At 38.4% G+C, this 24,952-nt stretch overlaps 1 protein-coding gene across 2 annotated transcripts in view; it reads left to right on the top strand.

Annotated features, from left to right (window-relative positions):
- LOC145769438 (programmed cell death protein 5-like) overlaps nt 1-23,493 on the top strand; it is a 28,842-nt gene extending 5,349 nt beyond the window's left edge. Inside the window, exons 1-7 of one of the 2 annotated variants that reach the window (XM_082581083.1) lie at nt 6,195-6,298; nt 10,104-10,171; nt 13,698-13,744; nt 15,260-15,321; nt 15,899-15,990; nt 16,198-16,266; nt 16,671-23,493. In XM_082581083.1, the coding sequence (XP_082437209.1) occupies nt 6,259-6,298; nt 10,104-10,171; nt 13,698-13,744; nt 15,260-15,321; nt 15,899-15,990; nt 16,198-16,266; nt 16,671-16,709 (417 nt within the window). In that variant the 5' untranslated portion in view covers nt 6,195-6,258 and the 3' untranslated portion in view covers nt 16,710-23,493. Of the gene's footprint in view, nt 1-6,194; nt 6,299-10,103; nt 10,172-13,697; nt 13,745-15,259; nt 15,322-15,898; nt 15,991-16,197; nt 16,267-16,670 lie in introns of those variants that run through there. The other variant, XM_082581091.1, reaches the window with a different exon arrangement.
- Nucleotides 23,494-24,952: the final 1,459 nt, after the last annotated feature.

Here is a 24,952-nt window from a genome sequence, read left to right as displayed (position 1 = left end):
GTGGCTTACAATCACGATAATGACGTCATAATTACACCGTTTACAGTTTTCTGGCGAAACGCCTCACACAAAAAATATATTATAGATGGCCATCTGTAGCTTCATAGTTCCAATTTAAACAGTTTTGGTATCGTATTTTATTCATAAGCAGGCATGGCACACTGTTTGTGCCTGATGTGCCCACTTTGATCGGAATAAATTGGAACAACAATAGGCTTAATAAATTAGACGCCGCATGCTTACAAATTAGATCCACTGACTTACCCACCACCGTCCACCGTGTGAATGTCATGAAACAATACGACATCATGAGCCGCTTGTTACATACTTGACAAGTTGACAATAACATAACTTCATGCTCGAACGGGTTGATAGTATGTGCAATGTGCATGAATAGCATTACCAATTACGAAAAGTGATATAGGCGGAATGTGTTATATGCCTATATCGAGTCTGCTACTATTAGGCGAGTTCCCTATTCGGCGATTTTTTTAAAAATCTAATGGTGCCTTCTGTTTAGAGAATTTTGTATTTTATTCCACAAAGATTTTTTGATGTCAACAAAACTTTTGAATGTAATGTAAAGGCAATTACATCATTTTAACGTGGCCAGACGTTGAAATCGTATTCAAAAGAGAAGTATTGCTGACCAGGTATAGGTTGTACCTGAGAAACATTTGCAAAAGCCATTCGATTTGTTCAAAGAAGCCAATTAGCCTAACAGTTCGTATTTACATTGATTCAATGTCTGAATATTGAATAATATATTCAATCATTGGCTTTACAGAAGGCGTCGTTGGATTTTTAAAAAATCGCCGAATAGGAAACTCGCCTAATAGTAGCAGACCCGATATAGGCATATAACACAAAAACGGCCAGATCGCTGAATGCACAAGTTTCGCTGAGTGAGAACACACAACATTGCGAAAATTACTTCTGTAACCTATAAAACAACCAGTATGCTACACGAAGATTAACGAAACGCATTAATTGACTTGACAACAAAATCAAAATTATGACGCTAAAATAGCTGTTTTTGCAAATTAAAGAAACCGCAAGCAAGTTCTACCCATGCAAAATTACTACAAATGCATTACCGGGACAGAAAAGATGGTGACGATTTCTTGTTGCTTGGTTTATCTACCACAGCAGACACTTTGTACATTTTCGAGCGAACGTCATTAGTACTAAAGTGCAATAGTTTTCCTTTGAAATGCAGATTAAGAGCCTGTTTCACGATGCTATTGCTCAGTTGCACTATGTTTCGCGATGCTATGCTATTGCTTAATGCTTATGTGTGGCCCATTCCAGTGAATGAACAGCTCATCGCTAATGTCTTTATTTTTTTATGGATGTTTTTGTGTACCTCTGCAAATATTTCGAATTTTTTCAATGACACTTCCCAAATCCCATGCTTTTTACGACGCTTTCGGGCGGACTACTGCAATATATTTGTGCAATTTTGCTAAGAACATGTTCAGCTCTGAGGTATGATACAAGTTGGAGGTCGTAAATACGCAGTGATACAAACCAGTGTCGGAACTGTAATGTGTCAGCAAATTACGATGATGGTTGACGGTGAAGGAAAGACGTTAGTAACGTGATTTTTACAGTAAAATTTTCCGCAAACCGACAAATTTCCCTGGAATGTCATTCCCGGATTCCCTGTTTTTTCCAGGCTTGCGCATGGCCATCGAACCAGTTATACACCATGGCTCTCTATCGCTCTTACCTAAATGCCATGCCTGGTGCTGCTTCTAACACCACCACCACCAGATTACTTGAGCGACTGGATGCAAAGAAGCTTGAGAGATTGAATGGAGTCATTCAAGCCATCGACTCTTCACATTCAAACCGCAAAGCATGGAGCATTATCAACAATCACACTGGGCGCTCTGCAAACTCCCCTCTCCAGTATCCTGTTTCTGCAAATGCATTCAAGTAAGTGTAGAACAGGGTCTACAAAACAAAAGACCGCAAGGCATATCCCACCTTGTAGCAAAGGATGTTTCTGGCAAGTAGAAACCCCGCCAGATGAAACAATATCCGAAGATTTCACCTCAGAGGAGTTCACCGCCGCTCTCTGCCTAGTGAAACCACACAAATCTCCACTCTCCAGGGCCGGATAAGACCTGCCCTGAGCTTGTGTTCCATGCTGGCCCTACCCTCAAGTCCTGGCTGTGTAGATTTCTTCCTGCTTGCACCACCTCACAATCCCAAAAATCTAGAGAAGAGCTTTAGTAGTTACGATCCCTTTGAACCCTCCCAAGCCACCAGAGGACCCATGAAGCTATTGTTCGATATCTCTCCTCTGTGTTCCTTTCAAAACTCTTGAAAGGCTGATCCATGCCCTCGTCACTCCAATCATCGACCCACTCCTTCCAAAAGAGCAAGCTGGGTTTTGGGACGGAAAATCCGTAATAGATTAAATCACGCTCTTGACTGAAGACATGGATACTTGCTTTGTAGCAAAAACGAAGGCTGGCGCTGTCTTTTTAATTTAAATCTTACAGCTGCCTACGGCACTGTGTGGCACCGCGGCCTTACTTCCAAGCTGCTACGCCTGCTTCCAAACCGACATATGATCATGGAACTTGTCAGAAATCGAAGCTGCACCCTCACCACCGTTAAGTCATAGCAAAGCAGACTGAAACGCCTAAAAATGGTGTCCCACAAGGATCAGGCCTGACTCCAATTTTCTTAACATCTGCACCCATAGGCGTCGATTTTTTCTTAGAAGAGAGGAATTCTGGGTGGGCGAGAGTTTTCAAACAGATTTCATTGAATGTGTATGTTCGCAAATTCGCAATGGTTAGTCTTTCTCACAAAGACTGCGTTTAACGTCACGGCAGCAATTAAGTTTTATTAGGTTTGATGTTTCTTTCTTGCGCTTTGCGATCTTATAAGCGCTGCTAAACTAAACAAACTTCTTTCATGTTTTTCTTTGCGACCTAAAAAGCGCGTGACTCGTGATCTGTTATCTTTAAAGTGGCGCTTTCGGATTTGCCGCAAAGTGTTCGGACAGGTGACTGCTGACTGCGGATATTGCTGCTGTATAACTTCCGTTGGTCTGCGGCAGATAACCTATTGTTTTCCGAGGCCCACAAACAGCAGCTACAGTAACAAGTAGGCTACCATCAGGGTTAAGACGCATCCACTGGAATTCGGGAAAAAGCTTCCTTTGCAACACAGGACCTTCCCGAGCCGGAAGCTGATCCGGCAGCATGCTAACGTCAAATAGAGCAGGTAGGGATTCATGGCTCATGCTGTCTTCTACAACTACCGGTGCATTGCCTGAAACATTGACTTCACCACTGTCCATCCTTGAAGCACTGCTTTCTTCATCAATGTCATCTCTACGTTCATTCGTGCTGGACGTGGCTTCTTCAGCATTATCATCTCGACGAATTTTGAAAGCTGGTTTTAAGAATGCGCGAATAGATGTTTGACTTTGCTTTATGTTTAACTTTTCAATAATGAAATGACAACATCGTGCGGTGCCCCAATTTATAGCCTACCCAGCAACAAGTTCATGAGGAAAGATTTGTAAAAAGCGATTGTTTCAGTACTTTTGTATCGGTTATTTTATTGCCGTGTTCATTATGATGTCATATTCATACTCCCTTACGCTGACCCGGAACTGAAGTTTGATTGTGACGTAACGAAAGTGAGACCATTCGGAGAAAAGATCAAACGTGGCTTTCTCTCAACAGGAATTGCCAGCGTGTGGCAGTTGCCCTACCAACAACAATGCAGTGAATACCGCCTTTTTTAAACGCAGCGTTGTTGCGGAATTGCTTTGTTCTGCCGGATACCTAGCGGGAGACATAGCGTAAAACAAGAAGTTGCGCTGCAGTTGGTTGGATAATTCAGCGTTTAACAAAGACGGAAATAATTGTAACGAACACTTCATAAGTGTCATGAAAACAGGGTGGGCGAAACATATTTTGCCCACCTTCGTTTCACGGCAGGGTGGGCGCCGCCCACCCTGCCCATCCTATTTTGACGCCTATGTCTGCACCCATGACCTGCCAAGCACGGTCTTCGCAAATTACAGATGGCCTGGCAATTTTCCATTCCACAAAGTGGTGGGAAAACCGAGAAGATACCCTAAGCCAAGATATAAAAACCCTCTCATGCTAGATAGGTAGTCACTACCTGGTCTAACCCCCTGAAGAAGTCAGTCATGTCTGATTGACAAAACGTCGGAATAAAAGCAGATTGTCACTGTATACATCTTGTGATAGTTTAGCTTAATTTGCACCAATAGAATGCCTCATATTATTTAATTAAATGCCTGGTTAACAGCCTCATTCAATTTTCACCTCTCAGCTTATCTCCAGAAATGGCAACTGAAATTTAATGAATCCAAACCGTAGCAGCGCTTCCCGTCTACATAACCGGAAAGCTGATCGTGAACAATAAAAAATCACTGTCCTTCTGCCCCAAACCAAAATACCTCGGGTGACATTAAACAGATCGGTCACGTACTGCCACCATGTGGGGTCACTGCGCAAGATACTCTCATCACGCGCTGCACTGCTCAAGCGCTGGCAGGCTCCAGCTTGGAAACGGGGCTGACACTTTGCATTTATGGCAGCCATCACCTTTATCTACTCCTCAGCAGAGTGCTGTGTACCTGTTTGGTGCCGCAGTACTCGTGGCAAAAAACAGCATTCTGCACACAGTGATGGGGTGCCTGTGTCCCACACCATTGGACAATCTTCTCATGCTGGCTGGCTGGCATTCAACTTGCTGGGGTCTGCTACTATTCGGCTAGTCCGATTGGGCTGATCCGATTCGGCTAGTCCGATTCGGCTATTACCCTTTTCGGCTACAGCCCGATTCGGCTAGTCCGATTTGGCTGATCCGATTCGGCTAGTTCCCTATTGGGCTACAGTCTTTAGCAGTTAGTTCCCTATTTGGTAATTTTTTTGAAAATCCAACGATAATCCTTCTGTAATCCAACATCGTTTCTTTTGCATTCCGACAAAGAAAAACAAATTGAAATGAAATTTAGCGAAAAATGTTTGAACTATTAAATTTAACTGTTTGCTCACATAAAATGGACAACGACGTCTTCTGTTTATTTAGAGAATGTTGTAATATCGCTTCTTTTATAGTTGAAATCATCGAAGCTTTAGATGAGTGGGGTTTAGACCTAACCATTGAGATCTTAAAACTAAAAAACGAATTAAATTTATTTTTGAACTATCAATGTTTGCTCAGATAAAATTGGCGTGTATCATACATCGCCGTCTGCATGCAAACTTAGAATATATTAGAATCCTCAACTATTACAAAATTCTAAATCCAACGACGCCTTCTGTTTATTTGCACTAGAGAATTTTGTATTTTATTCCACAATAGTTGATCTCGAAGCTTTAGATGAGTGGAGTCAAGACCTAACCACTGAGATCATAAATCATATTTATGACACCGGTTACATCCCCAGTGATATGGTACGATCCATATTCATAACTTTACCAAAAAAAAACGGAGCAACAGAATGGTCACTCCACAGAACAATTAGTGTTGTGAATTACGTAACAAACAGCTCACTCCGAATCATGTTGATGAGATTGAGACGAAAACTACAATCGGAAATTTCAACAGCACAGTTTTTATTTGTTTCTGACAAAGGGACCACAAAAGGAATTTTTACATTAAAAATGATAACAGAGAAATGTATGTCCGGTTCTTCTGTTTATTTAGAGGATTTTGTATTTTAATTCGACAATATGGTTTCTTTTGCATTCTTGCATTTTATCCAGTGTTTACCTTTGAGTGCTTTCCCAGACGGCAAAATCCGTCATTTTTACATTCATTCAACGTCTGCAGACGTTGAATCAATGTAAAAATGACGAGTTTTGATGTCTGGGTTCGTTTAAAATATGTGTTTTACATGAAAATAACAGTTTTCATGATTACCAATAGGGGTTAATGAGATGAAGTCTCAGCCAAAACGTGTCAACGAAAAAAAGACAGTTGCCAAATAGCGTTTGCCATAAAAGATGAAGTTAAAACCTAAGTGGCAGTTTAGAGTAAACCTGGGTTTCGGCGTTACATGACCTGAAATTCCTTTGGTTAGTTCCTTCGTTAGAGTCTCAGTTGATGTTACTTGATCATGGCAGAGGAATCGATTAGTACGCAGCGCAAAGGTGAGGTTTTTCTACATGATGGCTACATGTTTCAACTAGCTCAATATAGTCCAGACGGGCTTAAGAAATACTGGCGTTGTTCCCGACGTGATGAGAAATGCAAGGCTCGCATCCACACTTGTGTGGCAACAAATCAGGTAATAATGTGTGTTATGATGACTATATTTTGATCATTTGAGAAAATGTGCCAAGAAATGTCAAGTACTTGAATTGTAATAATCGCAACCATTGTTCACCTGCATTGACGTTGGACCTGGGAATGCACCACGGACTGGCCTACCCTAATAATTACAACTGCTTTGATAGTGACGTTGTGCTATTACTCATTACTACGGCCATTTTTTTTACCTAAAAAATTGAAAAATATGACTTTATTTTTTGAAATATATGATAATATATGACTTTGTTTTAAAGCATCAAATTTATGCTAATCTCTAATTAATAACTCGTATGTAAGTTTTTACATGTATTTTGAACAATAACACACTCGAACAACTAACAAAACACTTCTGTTTCGCTTGACAATCATTACAAAAATGCAAATGTCTAATGCATCCACTGGCGCCGACTTACGGGGTGGCCAGCCACACCACCCCATAATCTCTATGGCATGATGGCAGCCACCCCGTTTAGGTTACATTACTTACTGCAAATAAATGTAATTTGAACGGACGTTTAAATCTTTTTTTGATCATTGGTTTTCGCTTCAAGTCAACGTAAAGCAAGAGGTGAACCAATACAGGATTGCGAAGAAAATGATTGTTTTTGTCACAAGCATGATACTCGCGTAACATCAAGCAAGCTACGTGAAGATTACGCAACACGTGGCTACGAGTTTTTTCCTTGTTGTTGTTGCGATCGTTTTATTTGTTACTTGTCATAAGTCATTGTTACATTTGTTAGGTTTACAATGGGATTTATTAATCAATAAAATACGATCTTTCCATTGCCTCCCTCAAAAATGTTTTTTGAAAAATTTTAAACTGCTCATAATATCGCTATAAATTATGCCAGCTATAAAATACTTGGAAATAAAATTATCTCGATGATTTATAGCTCCACCTCCTAAATGAATATCTATTTTCAAATTTTATTAAAAAAAATGCAATTTTTGAAACTTTTTGAGTTTTTATTTAAAAAGTGCACCTAGTAAAGTAGCAGTGTTAACGTTCTGCAAATTTACACGTTTACATGATTCTATTCGAGGAAAGCTACACCCCCTGCCAATTTCCAATAATGAAAGCAACCTTTTTCAATTAGTCAAGATTTTGCATTTTGAATTATTTTCCGATTTCAATTGGAGTGTACTGTCATCTACGTCTTGCTTTAATTTCTACTTTGTTATCTACTTCATGCAGTAATAATGTAATATTGCGTGTCAATGCGTGACAAATTGTGAGGCGGGAATTTATTGGTCTTACATAGGAGTTGCTTGTTACATCATAGAAAAAATTACGAAAAGTTGTCCTGTAAAAGTTTGAGGAGGGAATTTATTGGTCTGACATAAGTTAGGAGTTGCTTGTTACATCATAGAAAAAATTACAAAAAGTCGTCCAGTAAAAGTTTTCCCCGACATTCCAGTTTTATTCAGCTTAAAGATGCCACCGAAAAAGCGTTCAACTGTCGCAACTGTTTGATCTATTTGCAAGCAATGAAACAAGATCATTAATGCTTCCAAACGTGGTCTGCATTGTGAAAATATACTTATCGTTGCCTTCCACCACCTGCGAGGCGGAGCGATCGTTTAGTAGTGCACTCAGGCGCATAAAAACCTACTTGTGATCTACCATGACGCAACAGCGATAGAACCACATCCTAATTTTAAATGTTTATCAAGCTGAAGCTTAACGGTTACAACTTGACCAGTTGATTAACAGTTGGATTGACAGAGCTGCCGTTCGCAAAAATACTTTTGCCAAATGTTAAATGTCGGAGCGACAACGTAACAATAAAATTCACGACATACTTCCTGTGGTTTGTTGTAAAGTTGTTTTGTAAATAATCAAGCTACAAATCAGGTGTGAAAAGACAATTGAATCTACGAAACACGCTTAGTAAAAACAAAAACATGCAGTTTGAAAGTTTTTAGGTTGCCATATTGTGCTATCCGCCACCCCGTGCAAAATTAAAAGTCGGCGCATATGCCGGTGTCATAAATATGATTTATGATCTCAGTGGTTAGGTCTAAACCCCACTCATCTAAAGCTTCGAGATCAAAATACAAAATTCTCTACTGTAAATAAACAGAAGGCGTCGTTGGATTTAGAATTTTGTAATAGTTGAGGATTCTAATATATTCTAAGTTTGCATGCAGACGGCGACGCATGATACATGTCAATTTCATCTGAGCAAACATTAATAGTTCAAAAATAAATTTAATTCGCTTTTTAGTTTTAAGATCTCAATGGTTAGGTCAAAACCCCACTCATCTAAAGCTTCGATAATTTCAACTATAAAAGAAATTTAATAATTCAAACATTTTTCGCTAAATTTGTCGGAATGCAAAAGAAACGATGTTGGATTTTGTTGGATTACAGAAGGATTATCGTTGGATTTTCAAAAAATTGCCGAATAGGGAACTAACCGCTAAAGACTGTAGCCCAATAGGGAACTAGCCGAATCGGATCAGCCAAATCGGACTAGCCGAATCGGGCTGTAGCCGAAAAGGGTAATAGCCGAATCGGACTAGCCGAATCGGATCAGCCCAATCGGACTAGCCGAAACGGGCCATTCCGAACTTGCTGAGCTTCGTCGCGAAGAAGCCACTCTGTCTCCTCATCGACGGGCATTCGAGCCCAACTATCTTCTCCATTCCAAGTTCTCTGCTTCTCCAAGAGAACACCCTCGTCGACTGAAATCAACACTTATTCGTGCCAGCTGATCAACAAAGCTGATGGATAAAACATTTCTGCGGCTAATTGAGTGGACCATAAATGAAACTCAATGGAAGTCAAGCACTACCAGACTCCATTTGTTCATCCCTGATGCCGACAGCCGACTCGCTGGCCTGACACTGCAAAACAGACGTGGGCCGTGGGTGCGCCTCAACTAATGATAAATGACTTTTTCCTAATTTGTGAATGTGGTGCTGAGGTGCAGACCACATCATCAACGACTGTACCATCTTCAAGCCACCTACAGGAGTGGAAAGTTTTTGTGTCACTGTCATGAAAAATAAAACAAAAGACTGGCTGCTCTGTAGTAGCCTTCCAGCTTTGTCCGGGAACATTGTGAAGCTGGGGTGGTAAAAAGATACACCCTCAGCCCTAGAGGCTCACATAACGAAGAAAATATCTGTACGGAAAATATCCTGACTGGAAAATATTCATACAGAAAATATTCTTCAAATGCTTTAGGCCCACTATCAAGGTGAATATTTTCAGAGGGATGGGATATTTTCTAAATTGGTATTTTCCAATCAGTATGTTTTCCGTGTGCATTTTTTCGGCATGGATTTTAATCAACATTCGGCGCAACAATAATGAGATATAAAACCAAATCTTATTGGTATTTAAGATTTAAATCAGTTCGGTAAATATTTTAAATTGCTTGCCCCTACCCTAGTTGAATCCTTGTCTTAGAAGTTTTGTTGGTGCTCTGGTTATATTTTTGCACGTAGAATCAAAGTCGCATGCTGCCAGATAATTGATCTGAGTGGAAAATATGTTCAAGATGTGTCAATCAATGTAAAATTTTACATTCCATTGACTATAAACAAAATTTGGTGATTCTTCTGTAGAACAAACTTTTTCAACTAATAGGCATTAACATTTAGACAAGCCTAATGCTTTTTGCCTAGAGGTTTGATCTTTTTCAAGAATACTAATAGATTATAGAATTTAGCCAACTGTATCTAAAAGAAGTTGTTCTGAAGGGCACTGACATAACTAAAGTGATCTATAATAAACTATTTTTTCCTGTTAATTTACTTCCGAAAAATAGGTAACATGGCAGATGATGGTTTAGAAGCTCTAAGAGCAAAGAGAATGCAAGAATTACAAGGACAACATGTGAGTATGTGCTTATTGTGCATCATGACTAAATGATTGTTTTAAGTATTGCAATCCACATTTATTTTAACTGGATTAGAGTCTGTGATTGCACTTCAAGATCTCGAAGCTTCAAGCAGCTGACTTATTCAGTTGGGTTTTGTGGCCATTGTAGTTACAGACAAGTCTTCTCGCTCAAATAAGATTTCTTTATACATAATTGAAAGTTTATGAAGTTTTTGCATTGACTTGGTGATTATTACTGTCTTTTTTCCAAAGCACATCAATAATCAGATTTTTGAACATTAAAAAAAAAGTATATTATATCAAATGTAGACGTAGTTAGTACTCTCTAAGACGTGTACATCCTGTTTTACCCTAAAAGGGGTCCATCAGAAGGTCCTGAAAATATGCAAAAGCAATAAATCCGTAATACGTATAAAAATAAATAAATAAATCCGTATATAATAAATCCAATAATACGGTACCTGAAAAGATATTCTTTTCAACCTGACCTAACGTCATCTTCAAGTACCTATCTTTACTTGGTATTGCATTATATTTCAAAGAATAACCGAAGTTAATCTTTTCTAGATATAATATATAATAACCTGATCGCAGTATCAGTATTCAAAATAATATCGTTTCAAGTATATATTACCGATTTACTGCTTTTGCATATTTTTCAGTACCTTCTGATAATCCCCCTTTTAGGGTGAAACAGGCTGTAGAGGTTTTAGAGAGTAGTAGCCTAGTAGTAACTATATTTGATGTATATTGCTCTGCTTGGCTTTTCTCTTGGCATTGAGCACTTTTTGTAGTATTAATAGTTCTTTATTGTTTAAAAAAAGTATATGTAATTGTTAGATGCAAACTCTCATCATGCAATACCAATTTAATGACACGAGATGCTTTTCTAGTGTAATGTGAAGCTAAGCTAAACTATCTCGAGGTGTTTCAGGTGATAATCCTCATTTATTGTGATGTTTTGTCCATACGCGCCGACTTCCGGGGGGCCCCATAAACTTATGGTTGAGGGGCAACAAAAATGGTTATTACAAGTGGTGTTTCAAAGATAAAACACTTCGCGAAAGACATTTAGATCATTTATTTTAAACGGACTTTAAGAATGCTGAAAGCGAAAAACAGCCTACGTTGCTCTTGCCCGCAAAACAACAGCTGATCGCATGGCTTTCTCATACCGTATGGAAATTACAAAGTAGATGGTAGAGTAACTTACGCTGCTGGAATAGTCACGTAACTAGTATTCACTGCAATATTAAGTAAACCAGCTAAACTAGACGCGCTATTTTCAACGAGGTCTTTTTGCTGTGAGATCAATTATGATTCAACAGAACGTATTGTTTAGTTCGCAATGTGTGAGAATTAAATCGAAGACCAATAAAAGAAAAGGTGTTTAAATGGTCTTGGTCGCAGATATTGCCTGCATTAACGACGTCTCTCACCGCTATTGTCACCCAGCTAACCTGACATCACTGTTTTATGCGGCCGCTTAGGTTTGACATCGACTTCAACGATCATGGAATGTTACGTAATAAGAACGATTATACGCTACACGCAAAAATAAAAAAATCGATCTCTTATAACAGCTCTTTCCGCTGTTTTGTCTGGTGAGCTTAGCATATTGCTCAACAAGTGCATAAAGTTTAGAATTGACAAGAAATCATTAAATTTGAAATCACTGCAAATAAACGTATTCAAAACTTTTACTTAGGACGACGCCATTTCAAACTCCGTAATCTACGTCGGCAATGATTTTGCGGCAGAAAAATGCGTTCATTTTGAAAACTGCCGAGCTGGAGACAACAGCTTGTCCCATGTATCAGTTGAACCTGTCTTTTTGAGGTGAAATTCACTTGCGAACATCTCGAGTATATAAAAGACTGTAAAGACTTTCGATAAAAAACAGAAGAGAAAACACTTCGCCGTTGTTAACGCTTTGAAGGTAAGTAATTAGCAAAACGAGATTAATAAAATTGATAGCGGGTTTCCACTCTGCTTCAGATCATGATTTTTTGCGTTTTATTTCCATAACTTCACTGTCTTGATCGTTGTTATTCATTCGCATGAAAAGGAAATGAATCGGCTTGTTTTCCAACTGTTTCAATTATAAACTAATAATAAATTCGGTTGGCGACCTAGGTGTCAATAAACAAGACAGTAAGCTTAATCAAAGACTATTTTAATTGAGTAAAATAGCGTTATGTTTATGACGTCATCACCTTTCTTGCCCCCCCAAGGTTTTTTGAAAAGTCGGCGCCCATGGTTTAGTCAATCAGACATTGCTTGGCTTCTTTATGGTGCTAAATCAGAAGTCAGTCGTGTTTGATCCTGAAGAAGACATTTGTGTCTGCTTGATGAAACGTCGGCATTAATGTGAATTATTACCTGAAACACCCTGTGATATTTAGCTTAGTTTACATCATCGGCAGCAGTGGCCGAGTGGTTAACGCGTTGGGCTCGCAGTCGAGAGCCTGCATGTTCGACTTCAGCCACCCGCACTTGCTGTTGTTTCTCTGGGCAAGAAACTTTACGATAATTGCCTGTACCCAGTGATCGATTTCGAGTAATGGGTAGAACTAAATTTACGTCATAACTCATAAGTAGAGTAGACAACCGGAGACATTGCCGTCGGCTGCAGCGTGGGTCAGGTGTACGTCGGAAGGCGTACGTACACCGATGCATAGCGCTCAAGTCCGCTTTCTCGCAATGCAGGGTAAAGATATGAAAAACAAACAAACAAGGAGAGCATTTCAATTTATATATAAATATAAATGCTTGATGAGCAGCCTCACTCAATTTCTAGATAATAACAAAGTGAACAGCATGTTTTCTTGATTTGAAACGGAAGAAGAAAAGAAAAGTTAAATTTAGAAATGAAAGTATTCGAGAGATGATACAAGTAGAAAGCATCCGTGAGTTTCCTATAAGCCACCGTTTGCGACGGTACGGGCATGTGGAACGTATGTCTGATGACAAGGCTCCAGTAATGACAATAATTATTTCTATCCAAGGCAAGAAAATCGGAAGGCCAAAAAAAAAGATGGCTAGAGTTGGTGAGATATCATTGTAAGGATTAGGAATCTGGATTCTATTAACCCTAACAACCTGGAAGCATGGCGAAATAGATGCAAAAACTGGAGGACGTCAGGTCTCGTACACTAAAGAAGGAACAAATGAATGGAATACTACCATATAGATTTTCAGGATAATTGATCACTGCCCAAAGTGTCCATTATCTCTTCTGCCATTGTCTAATTTGGTGGATTTCTTTATAGACTTTATCTTATTGTTTGGAATCTATTTCACCTCTTGACAAGGAGAACGTTTGTGATTTTGTGAAGCTTTTTATAGGTAGTGGTTGGTTGATCGTCAACGGTTGAACTTGACTTTAGGCTTTTGCTGTATATTTACGAATACGTGTAAACTCTTAAACCGTCTGATAACGAAAGAAAAATGATAAGACATTTTAGACAAATTGATTTCCGATATTATTTTTTTATTAAAAAATGTTCTTGTGTTGCAGGCAATGAACCCTGACAAGCAAAAACAACAGCAACAACAACAGGAAAGGTCATTCATAAATATAAACTATAAATCAGCCTTTAATTGATGAATAATAATTGTTCGTGATGGCAATTCTTGAGCCAGAACGTAAAAGCGCTTTTAGTGTCCCCAAAAATAACAACTTTAGCTCAACGAAACCTAAATGATTGCCCAGCTAGGTCTAGCATACCCCTAATCCTTGTCAATTTTGCAACAGAATGCTGCAAACCTGTTTAACGTCACATTGGCCATTGTCCCAATATCAATATCAACACTGCCATAGATGGCACCCTACGTGCTGTTACGGGATGCTTGTGTTTTACACCAAAATAATTTTTGTCAATGAGTTTATTCTGCATAGTACTTTGTCTTTGTAGTAATTTCGTATGGCATTTTCGCACGTGAAGCTCGTTGTCAAGTTTTTAAATAAAAATTTAAGTAGCAGTTGGGCATCAATAGATTAGATTCTATTGTAGCCGATCCATTTCTTTTCTATTGCATGTCGAAAAACCTGGGAGAAGTAGCTTTGGATCGTCGATGATGTCTTCACCGCGTGGCCGATTCTTTGTTCAATATATTCTTTTCATTCGTGATTTCGATCATAGTTCTTGATTGTTTGGTTGTAAAAAGGATGAGATGATCTTAGTCTATCGATGAGAGTTTTTTTTTTTTTGGATTATGTTTTATCATGGTGTGTTACTCCATGCATTGCCAGCTTCTTGAAGTCTATGATTTAGTTTGGTTGTGGTTTCTCTTAGATGTGATGGAGACATTGCGCTCATTGTCGGTGTCCATTGTACTGGGGTCGGTTAAGCGCTACGATGATTGTGCGCATTGAATCTTGTAATTAGATGTCAACTTTTTCAATGTGTGCACATCGTTCCCACACAGGAGCATGGTATTTTCGCTCAGGGATATCTAAAAAAGGGGATACGAAGGCTTTTATTACCTCTGACAATTGAAGGGTTTCTGTTTATTTATCGTAAAATGACAATTGGCACCGATAGGAGTTTCATAAATCTTGTTATGATAACCTGCATTGCGCTATTAGCATCAGGCCTGGATATTCACTGCATGCTCAATTGCTCATGGCTACTTGTTAATTCAATTACCCGTATAGCCTACTTGTTTTATATCTAGTCTGCTGCAAAGGCTTTGTTAAGAAAAACAGCTTACTGGTAACTTTTCAACTGTCTTTCCAAACAAGTGTTCTTTAAGTATATTCTACCTAACATTTGCTAACTGTTTTCTGTAGCTGACTGTACCAGCTGTACTACAAAACTTTCTGCAATTTTAAAACAACCGCGTGTTTAACGCCCTACAAACTACCGCCCCTGGTAGTGTCTTCAAAATAAGGCTATTACTGAGAGCCTTCGTATCCCCCTTCTTTAGATATCCCTGATTTCGCCACTGAATAGCAGTGCTAGAGTAGAAACGCGCAAGACGTTTGGAGACGCACCCCACCTGGTGCCAGCTAGTTTTCTGATTAATAAAATTGATTTTGGTAAACTATTACTTTCATACAACTGCAACATGTTTCAGACAAGAAGAGATGATGAATTCTATGTTGTCACAAATTCTTGATCAAAATGCTCGGGCAAGATGTAAGCTGCATATGCTAGAGTTGATTGAATTTTTTCAGCTGCTTTTTATCGTATGTATTATCATATTAGTACATGTTAGTATCATTGGTAAAATTTACTTTGGACTGAGACCCAACTTTCATTTCAAGTACCATAGAAAGCTTGATTTCATAATGTGTCACACAACAAGGTCTGAAAATTAGTTTTGCGAGCCGATTTGGTATTTATTTTATTATACTTTTGTATTAGGAGAGCAATAGAACATCACACGTAACATTAGCCTCATGCAAAGCTGTCTGATTTAATCTTGTAGTTGTTTTTTTTTTTCTTAATAAGTAAAAAGTGCTTAGGTGTTGAGCATTGTTTAGTTTATTTGATTCTGTTTGTGAAATACGATCGTCAATCATCCATGGATAAATCATCACAAACACTAATTAGAGAAATTCTTTCCATCAAGGACGACAGCGAAAGCCCATAGGGTCGCCAATTGATGTCAGCTGCCATCTAAGCATAAAAATAAGTACCAGTGAAGATTAGGTATATTTAAATATTGCTCACTACGTAACCGTACTTCACCATTAAATCTCCTTTTTTGCAGTAAACAGCATTGCTTTGGTGAAGCCGGATAAAGCAAAACAAGTTGAACGCATCCTCATATCCATGGCTCAAAGGGGCCAGATAGCAGAAAAGGTAATTTTTGTGTGAAGATGGTGTTAGACTGAAAGAAATCCAACACTTCATGAAACTGTTGGCTGTTCGTTAAGCTTATGGTCGTTCTGACCACGGAGTGTAGAAATGAAACTGAGTTTAAGCCATCCAGAAAAGTAGGAAATAAAATCAAAAATGCTATGGGCACTTGTTGTATGGCCCTCACAAACCTGTTTTGTTTTGCGGTAGATGACAGATGCCCAGTTGGTTGGATTCCTTGAAGAAGTTAGCGGAAAATCTCAGAAAACAAAGGTCAAGGTAAGTTTTGCTATGAGTGGTCAGTGAAACAATAACCTTCTACCAATTTCATTTATTTTAACTGTATGTCACGCCTGCCTGTCTTATTAAAAGAAGTAACTTTTTAACATTACATCATTTTCCATTCTGCTATTGCTTTATAACAATGTTGTCCAACCTTTGTTTGACTGAATGGAACCAAACGAAGATTTTTTGACGGTGTAGTTTAGTCTTATAATGCAATCTTGCCATCAGATATGAATACGTAAATCGCAATTACACACCAAAGCTAAGTCTTATATAGTGAAACACCTAGCTGGCAAAAGAAAAGTCATCTTGTTTATGATGCAATAAAAAGAGGTATTCTGCGCTTTTAGACTGAAAAATTAAGTTAATCCAAACTAATAGATTGTATTTTTACGCAGTTTGAACGCCGGCGAGTGATGGATTCTGATTCCGACTAATTCGTATTCGAGCCTCTTGATCTCAGTCAGTGCTTTTGCTTTTCAATTTGTGGCTGGTCTGTTCCTAAACTTTCCAGAGCATGCGCCGTTGTGCCATCTTAACTGAGAATGAACGAGTTTCTGCTTTGAATCGCTCTACGCGCACATTTTCCTATGATTCAGTTGACAGCACAGCGATTGTATTGACTATTTGGGAATAAGATCTTTTTTCTTGTAAGCTAACGTTTTGAAACATGCGGTCTTACGCTGCTCTCATTTTCATTGCGATTCTGTCATGCACTTTATTCATAGATGCGATTTTGTTTTTGCAATTGGCTTTGTTGGCTCACGCTGTATTATTAAGAATTATTTCATCAAACATGATAATGGCGACTAAGTATTTCTGATATACGGACCCTTCTTTGAATTTTTAATAGAACTCTCTACCCTAATTACAAACAAACATTAGCCTACCTATTGTTTCATACGGGTTTGTTTATTTTTGCAAAAATGATATTAAAGAGAACTGTGGGAAACGCAATAATATTTTGGCGGCCTATCGCAAGAGGCACGTGACTCTCCAATTGCGTTTTCAATATCTTGCTTCAATCCAACGTTCCATCATCCACCAAATTTGTGGCTTCATTTGAAAGCAAACAAAACGAGCCGCTAACAAGGTAAAAAAAACGTTTTTGAAAGGGCAAAGGTGGCTCAGTTTGGACTTTGATTCTATTCCAATGCGTTCTTATAAATTTCACTGGTCTTTCGTAGAGCCCTTGAATCTTTCCAGGAGCCACATAAAGTCCGTGAGTCTCAATTTATGAACCCCTGGGTTAGCAAAACGATAGTTTTGTTTTAAATGCCCCTAGTCTTCATTTTGAGGGTTGTATATGACGAGGATATCTAAAGAGGGGGATACGAAGGCTTACAGCGATTGCCTTTTTCTCACGACATTAGAAGGGCGGTAGTTGGTACCGCGTTAAACATGCGGTTCTTTTTTAAATTGCAGAAAGTTTTGTAGTGCAGCTGGTACAGTCAGCTACCGGTACTGAAGACAGCAAATGTTATGTAGAAAAGTACTTCTATAACTTTTTAAGTTCTCGACCCACTTTTATTGCAATTGTTTCGTGCGACCCACAATGAGATATGACTAAACGAATGAAAAACAAATTAATGAGAAAAGAAACTATGTATCCACAATCCACATGCAATTTACGATTAATGCAAAACTTGAGCTTGGATATTATTAGACATATAGTTCTAATTGTTGCATATTTCTTACTTTTGTTGCATAATTGTTACGTAATGATACTGCAATAACTTCCCAATCTAATCGAAAATTGCACATTTACAAAAGCTTCGCGCCCCATCTGAAATAGCTTCGAGACCCACTGGTTGGAAAGCGCTAATGTGGAGCATATTTAAAAAATACTTCTTTGAAAAGACAGTTAAAAGGTTGCCAGTAAGCTATTTTTTTTAACAAAGCCCTTGCAGTAGGCTAGATGTAGGCTATATGGCAAGTATACGAGTCGTTGAATTAACAAGTAATCATGAGCATTCAGTGAATATCTGCGCCTGATGGTAAAAACGCAATGCAGGGTATCATAAAAAGGTTTATTAAATTAGTAGGCTATTGGTGCCAATTGTCATTTTGCAATAAACAAATTAGCCTATTTCCGATAAACAGAAGCCCTTCAGTACTGTCGGATGTAATAAAAGCCTTCGTATCCCCTTTTTCAGATATCCCTGATATAATGAGCACGTATTGTTTGCTGTAAAAACAGGGATATCTAGAGAAGGGGTTATGAAGGCTCGCAGCGATTGCCTTATTCTCATGACACTACCAGGGCGGTAGTTTGTAGTGCTTTAAACATGTGGTTCTTTTTTAAATCTTAGAAAGTTTTGTAGTGCAGCTGGTACAATGAGCTACAGAGGACAGTTAGCAAATGTTACGTAGACGCAGGGCTTCTCAAACTTTTTTGTTCTGCGACCCCATTTTGAAAAATATATTTCTATGCGACCCCATTTATGTATTTATTTATTTATTTACATCAGACTCAACATGGTCCATTTTACAATTAAACATAAAATGTAGAAACAAAGCAGATACTCAACTCCGAAGAGCTGAGTTGCATTGTACCACATACAAAGATTGATAGTAACAGTCTGTTGGCATTATTTCATAAATTCATTGATTGGAAAACAAGTTACATCGTGTTACAAACTGGTGTAATTTTTTACGAATGAGAGCTTGAAAAGTTGTGGTATTGTTATCAACGAATGCAGAGGTGATGCTGCGTCGTCTCTGCAGATTAAACAACATTCTGCAACAATTATTGTATCCAACACGTAAGCGATTACTACTGGATAAAAGATAGTTGCACCATAGTTGACAGGCATAAAAAGGCATACAATAGGAACGAAACAACACATTTTTAACAGCAATCAAACATTTGGAAAACCTTGCTTTTAACATGTTTCCAGCACAATACAACGACCGTAATTGCCGTTTCGTGTCTTCATCATCGGATAGCAAGTCGTTAATTATTACTCCTAAATATTTCACTAGGTCTCAAAGCAGATACGTTTTTCATTTAAATATATGATCGGATTAAAGTCAAGTTTCAACATCTTGGATTTAAATAAAACACCAACAGTTTTGTTGCAATTAAAGTTTTGTTGCATTATGGGGACATCCACGTTAATGACATTAAAACGGATCATTTTGATCATTATATTTTCTTTTTCTTTCTGACTTATCAATTGTTTTCTTTGTGCTTGCAATTGTTACCGCATGAATCTACGGAACCTAACCACTGATCCATAGTCAGATAATCTTGTAACTGGTTCCTTCAGAAACTAGTTGATAAGCTACTCTGAAATCATAATGCGAGCGGTAAGGTTACTTTTGGTCAGCACGTTACAGCAATGATAGCGTAACAATGCATCAATTGTTACGATTGATTATATTTTATCGTTCGACAGTTCGCACCGACGGTTGCGGTCAATTGACATCATGGCAAGACTACAACCCACCGGCACTAGAATTTCATTACGACCCCAAAATTTCATTACGCGACCCCATTTGGGGTCGCGACCCATAGTTTGAGAAGCCCTGACGTAGAGCATATTTAAAGAATACTTGTTTGGAAAGACAGTTGAAAAGTTATCAGTAAGCTGTTTTTTATAACAAAGCCTTTGCAGTAGGCTACATGTAAAGCAAGTATATGGGTTTGGGTACAGTAGTTGAATTAACAAGCAACCATGAGCATTCTGTGAATATCCAGGCCTGATGCTATTAGCGCAATGCAAGTTATCATAACAAGATTTATTAAACTACTATCGGTGCCAATTGTCATTTTACGATAAACAAAAGCCCTTCTATTGTCAGACGTAATAAACGCCTTCGTATCGCCTTCTTTAGATATCCCTGGGTAAAAAGTACAAAACGTAAAGCTACCTGCTAAAATAAATGCGTCAGTTGAAAATGTTCTCAGATGTTCTTTAATGGATCAAATTCTATAAGTAACTTGATAAAAAAATAAAGCAATCTTTTTGTGTTAAATCCATCAATTTGCAAAATCGCACTAAATAAATGTAGCCTACAGCGAATTCTTATCAATGTAATGGCGTTGGTAAATTTGGCCTTACAAATTTTTACCACCTGAAATTGAGCTTCAAGCTCATAAAACTTACACTTTGGTATTTCTGTAAAGCACATCATAATAAACTTGTAATTTCATTTGAGTATTTTACGAATACTTTACAGTCGGTATAGCCTACGCCATTTCATTGATTGGTTCGGCAGCAATGGCGAGTGGTTAGCGCGTTGGGCTCACAGTCGAAAGCCTGCATGTTCGACTCCAGCCACTCGCACTTGCTGTTGTTTCTCTGGGCAAGAAACTTTACGATAATTGCCTCTACCCAGTGATCGATTTCGAGTAATGGGTAGTACCAAATTTAAGTCATAAGTACAGTAGACAACCGGAAACAGACATTGCTGTCGGCTGCAGCGTGGGTCAGGTGTACGTCGGAAGGCGTACACCGATGCATAGCGCTCAAGTCCGCTTTCTCGCAATGCAGGATAAAGATAAACAAACAAACAAACAAAAGTCGCCTCATATTCATTGAGTAGCCTACTAGCCTCGTCTACGATTTTGCAAAATTGAGCTAAATTTAACATGCAAGCGATTGGTTTACCTTCGAACAAGAGAGTGAGGGAAAAAAACCTTTTATGTATAAGGTAGGGGAGAGCTTGTATGGTTGTAACAGTGGTATGGTTGTAACACTGTGATTTTCTCCCAACGCGGTGAACCTTTTCGTCATGTGATAACGCCATTAGGTATAATCTGTACATGTGCATGCAGTTTGGTGAAGACCTTCGCTTCTGCAAGAAAGTTTTATCAACAAAAATCTGTTTTTCAGGTAACAAACAAACTTTTTTAAATTTTACTAGATTTTGTTTTGCTTCAAAAGTGTTTTGAATATGTTAAGTTCAAGCTGTTTAAGGTGTTGCTTGTAGTTTTAGCTATCAGTAGGTGTGTTTGTGGACTTCAAATTACAAGTCGTTCAGTAGCTAAGCTCGAGGAAACATGGCTCACACACTTGAGTATGGTTGTAACACGGTGTTACAACCATACCGCAAATATTTTTGAATTGTTTGTTACCATATAGCCTAAACATGAAAAATGCTCACCCACATATAAGAACATCAATACTTGTATTTTGTTTTACATAGTATGCCACGATGGTCAAAAAGGAAAATTGAACGTGGAGTACCTCCTGATGTGCTAATAAAAGCTTAATTAACTTCATGTCAGCCAAACTAGTTTACATGCTTTGCAACACTGCTGCTTCGCCTTTAAAAATACCAATTCAAGTGTGACTAATGTTGTCAAATTCGTTCTTTTTCTTTGTGTTTGTTAGTATTTGGCTAACTGTGTGTTTGTTTTGTACTTAAATTTTAACACATTCAGCATGCTGTTACAACCATACCGCCCATTTGTTACAACCATACCCACTGTTGGGTATATTTGTAACAAATGGGTGCCTCTGATGTAGCACCTTCCCGTGGGTGACACATAGGCGACATAGAGAAGACAAGGACTAGGGGAAGGTCTAGTTAGTTGAGCCAGAAATCGATTTTTCTGCAATAGAAATTTAACGACAAACTTTACCAAAAATCCGAATCCATCATGATAAATTTCAGTCTTATGCGGTTCTTGTGAACATGTTTGTGTTTGGGACTGACCCCGATTTATATCATTTATCGGCATTTTAAAATTGAAATTTAGCCGGCTCAAATGATACCCTAAATTTCACGGTTGAGCCACCCGTTGTTCACGGTTGATCCACCATTATTTCACTTTCAAAAGATATCCCAAAACAGAGCTCAATCTGCATCAAACACAATAAACTCTTCTCTTGAACATCTTTCAAATAAACAATCAAAAAAAGTTTAAACTGTGTATTGTGTCTAGTGTCTTAAAATGAAAGAACAGTGAACACTGAACGAACAGAAATTTATATTTCTGAAAACACTGAGAATCATTGAATAGGAAACTTTGCACGAAGGTGCTTTTACCTTTCTGAAACGATTTCGTGAGGTTTGTGAAGAAAACGAACATTAGCTACCAGTGGCGTTGCTATCGAGAAAAATATAAGGGGGAGAGTGCTAAAATAATTACCCTCAAACTGGCGCATTACAGAAAAAATACTCTTATGGAAGTTTAAGGGGGGCAGTGGACCGCCCCCGGCTAGGACACCAGTTCTACGCATCAATTACAGTACGGTACAACCAGGGCCGGATTTAGCTGATGGGGGGCCCGGGGCAGTTTTAGATCGGGGGGCCCCCGTGCAAAAAATTTTTTCAAGCCTACGGCGCGAAAAACCATCTCTACGTCTACAGTAGCATCAGTCCAGTACTGCACAGCATTTTGCAGAAACTTTAAAGGCCAAAAGGAAAAAATAACACAAAATCACATTTTTTTTCACATAGAGGGGCTCTTCAAAAGTCGGGGGGCCCGGGGCAACTGCCCTTTCTGCCCCCCCCTAAATCCGGGCCTGGGTACAACAAAATTAGGGCAGTACGTAAGGACCATCGGCTCATAAACTACATTCCTTATGATAAAGGCATGGCTCAACCGTGAACATTGCAAGTGGCTCAACTGTTAACATCGCCGCCATTTTCAAAATTCATGAAAAATTGCCAAGAACCAACTGGCTAATCAAGCAACGAGAACTACTAAAACAAAGAGTAAGTTACCCTCACCTATCCCAGTATTTCCATTAAGACAACGATGAAACATCGTAGGAAAAAATAACACATTTCTTATTTTTCTCAAAACTACTTTTACCTACCATTTTACATTTAACTGCTTCACAATTTTTCTGCTTGTACAAAATCCCTAAAACTACATGTGCTGATGGACTTCAAGTTTTTCCATATTTTCGTTATGAAACGGTTGACTAATCATGCACGACGTTGCGATAAAACCGGATGGATCAACCGTTACCCGGCTCAACTATCCAAACCTTCCACTACATGTCGTAGCGTAAGAAAATACGAATCAAGTGTCAAACTTCCAAAAGTCTGTAATGAAAATCCCTTGAGGTATTCCATTTTTTGCAAAAAGTGTTACTACCATACCAGCTCTCTTCTAGATTCTAATTTCTAAAGTAATTTGGACAGCACTTTCATAGCAGCAAGTGATGTTGCAATTCGTACTTCCGAAATATTTTCTGTGTTTTGTAGCAGCTGTGACGTTATTTGAAGAATATAAAGCTTCTGCATGTTGAGTATTGCAACAAATTTGGCTTGCTATTTTTAACGATCGTGTGGATTTAACCGCTGTAAGGTAGTCGAAGTAGCTATAGCCTAACTTCTTTAAAACGATTGAAGCCGCAGTTAATACGATCCAGATACGATTTGACGCTGCGTATGTGTGTTGCGAACAGGTAGGCTACCGGTAGCCTATTTCTTGTTTTCAACTCAAATTAGTGGTTTATAAACCCACAAATTCTGTTTTTGATGGTAAACTCACACCGACCTGCTTCAGTGACGAAATGAGTGTTATTGTAGCGATCCATTATTTCGTCATATAAGTTTCCCTTTCTTTTACTAAAAAGAACTACTTTAAATAACAGACCACAGACTACATCATCAATGACTGTAGGGCAGTGTAGGCTACCATCTTCACTCTTCAGGCCACCTAACGAAGTGGAAATGTGCGCGCCTTGGATGACGGAGTGGAAGGTCTGCGTGTCATGGATGATGAAACCAAAGACTGGCTGCTCTTTAGTAGCCTTCCAGTGTAGTTCGGAAACATCGTGAATCTAGGAGAGGGGGGTGTGAAAGGATAGACCCTCGGCCCCAGAGGCTCACACGACGACGATTATTCTCTTTTTTGCTATGCTTATTTGTGTTTTGCATCGGACTCCGCATGGTCCACGTAAGGCCTACAATCAGTTATGATAAATAGAAACAAAGTAGATACTTCACACCGAAGAGCGTAGTGTAGGCTACCAAGTAATAAGATTTATAGTGACAGCTCGTTCGCATTAGTTCAAAAGTTTATTGATATAGTTATTCACGAATCCGTGCCTGTAATACAGTGCTCTCAATTAAGTTTAATTTAAGAATTTTCCAAGTTCAGACAGAAAAGGTGCATCGGTAACACAAATATCTGTAATTTTGTTAAAAAACCGTCAGAACTAACGCTGATGCAACTTATAGGTAGGCTACAATAGGTTTTTTAACAATTACTCTGAATTATTTAAAAATAGTTTTCCTGTCAAATCATTAAAGCGCACGGAAACCCAATGTTGGTATGATGCTGAACTCCGTGAATTTTACAGAAAAAAAAACAACTTGCATAGCCTATAAGTTATAAAAAATACCTTAGAAAATCATCTGAAATAAATAAATCCCGTTACAAACGCTCTGAGAAACTTCTATATTAGATCACTGCAACTCAAAAAGCATAAACATTTCAAATTTGCTTTGTTAAAATACAAAAACGATCTTTAAAAGCACCTGGGATGTATTAAATCAGCTATTAGGGAAAAGCAAGTGCAACAAATAAGCTTATGGTAGGCCTACCATTTTGTTGCTGCAGATAAAATATTAATTTAAAACAAAGATAAAGCTGACTACTTTAATAAATATTTTTCTTCAATTGCATCAAAACTAGTTGATAAACCATATCATACGCCGATGCGTCACCGTAACTTGTAAAAAAGCTGGCGGCGTCAGCACATAGGCT

This window comes from Aplidium turbinatum, chromosome 1, assembly GCF_918807975.1.
Source record: "Aplidium turbinatum chromosome 1, kaAplTurb1.1, whole genome shotgun sequence".
Taxonomy (NCBI): Eukaryota; Metazoa; Chordata; class Ascidiacea; order Aplousobranchia; family Polyclinidae; genus Aplidium; species Aplidium turbinatum.
Note: the sequence above shows the minus strand (reverse complement) of the source record. Positions and strands in the feature narration are given on the sequence as shown.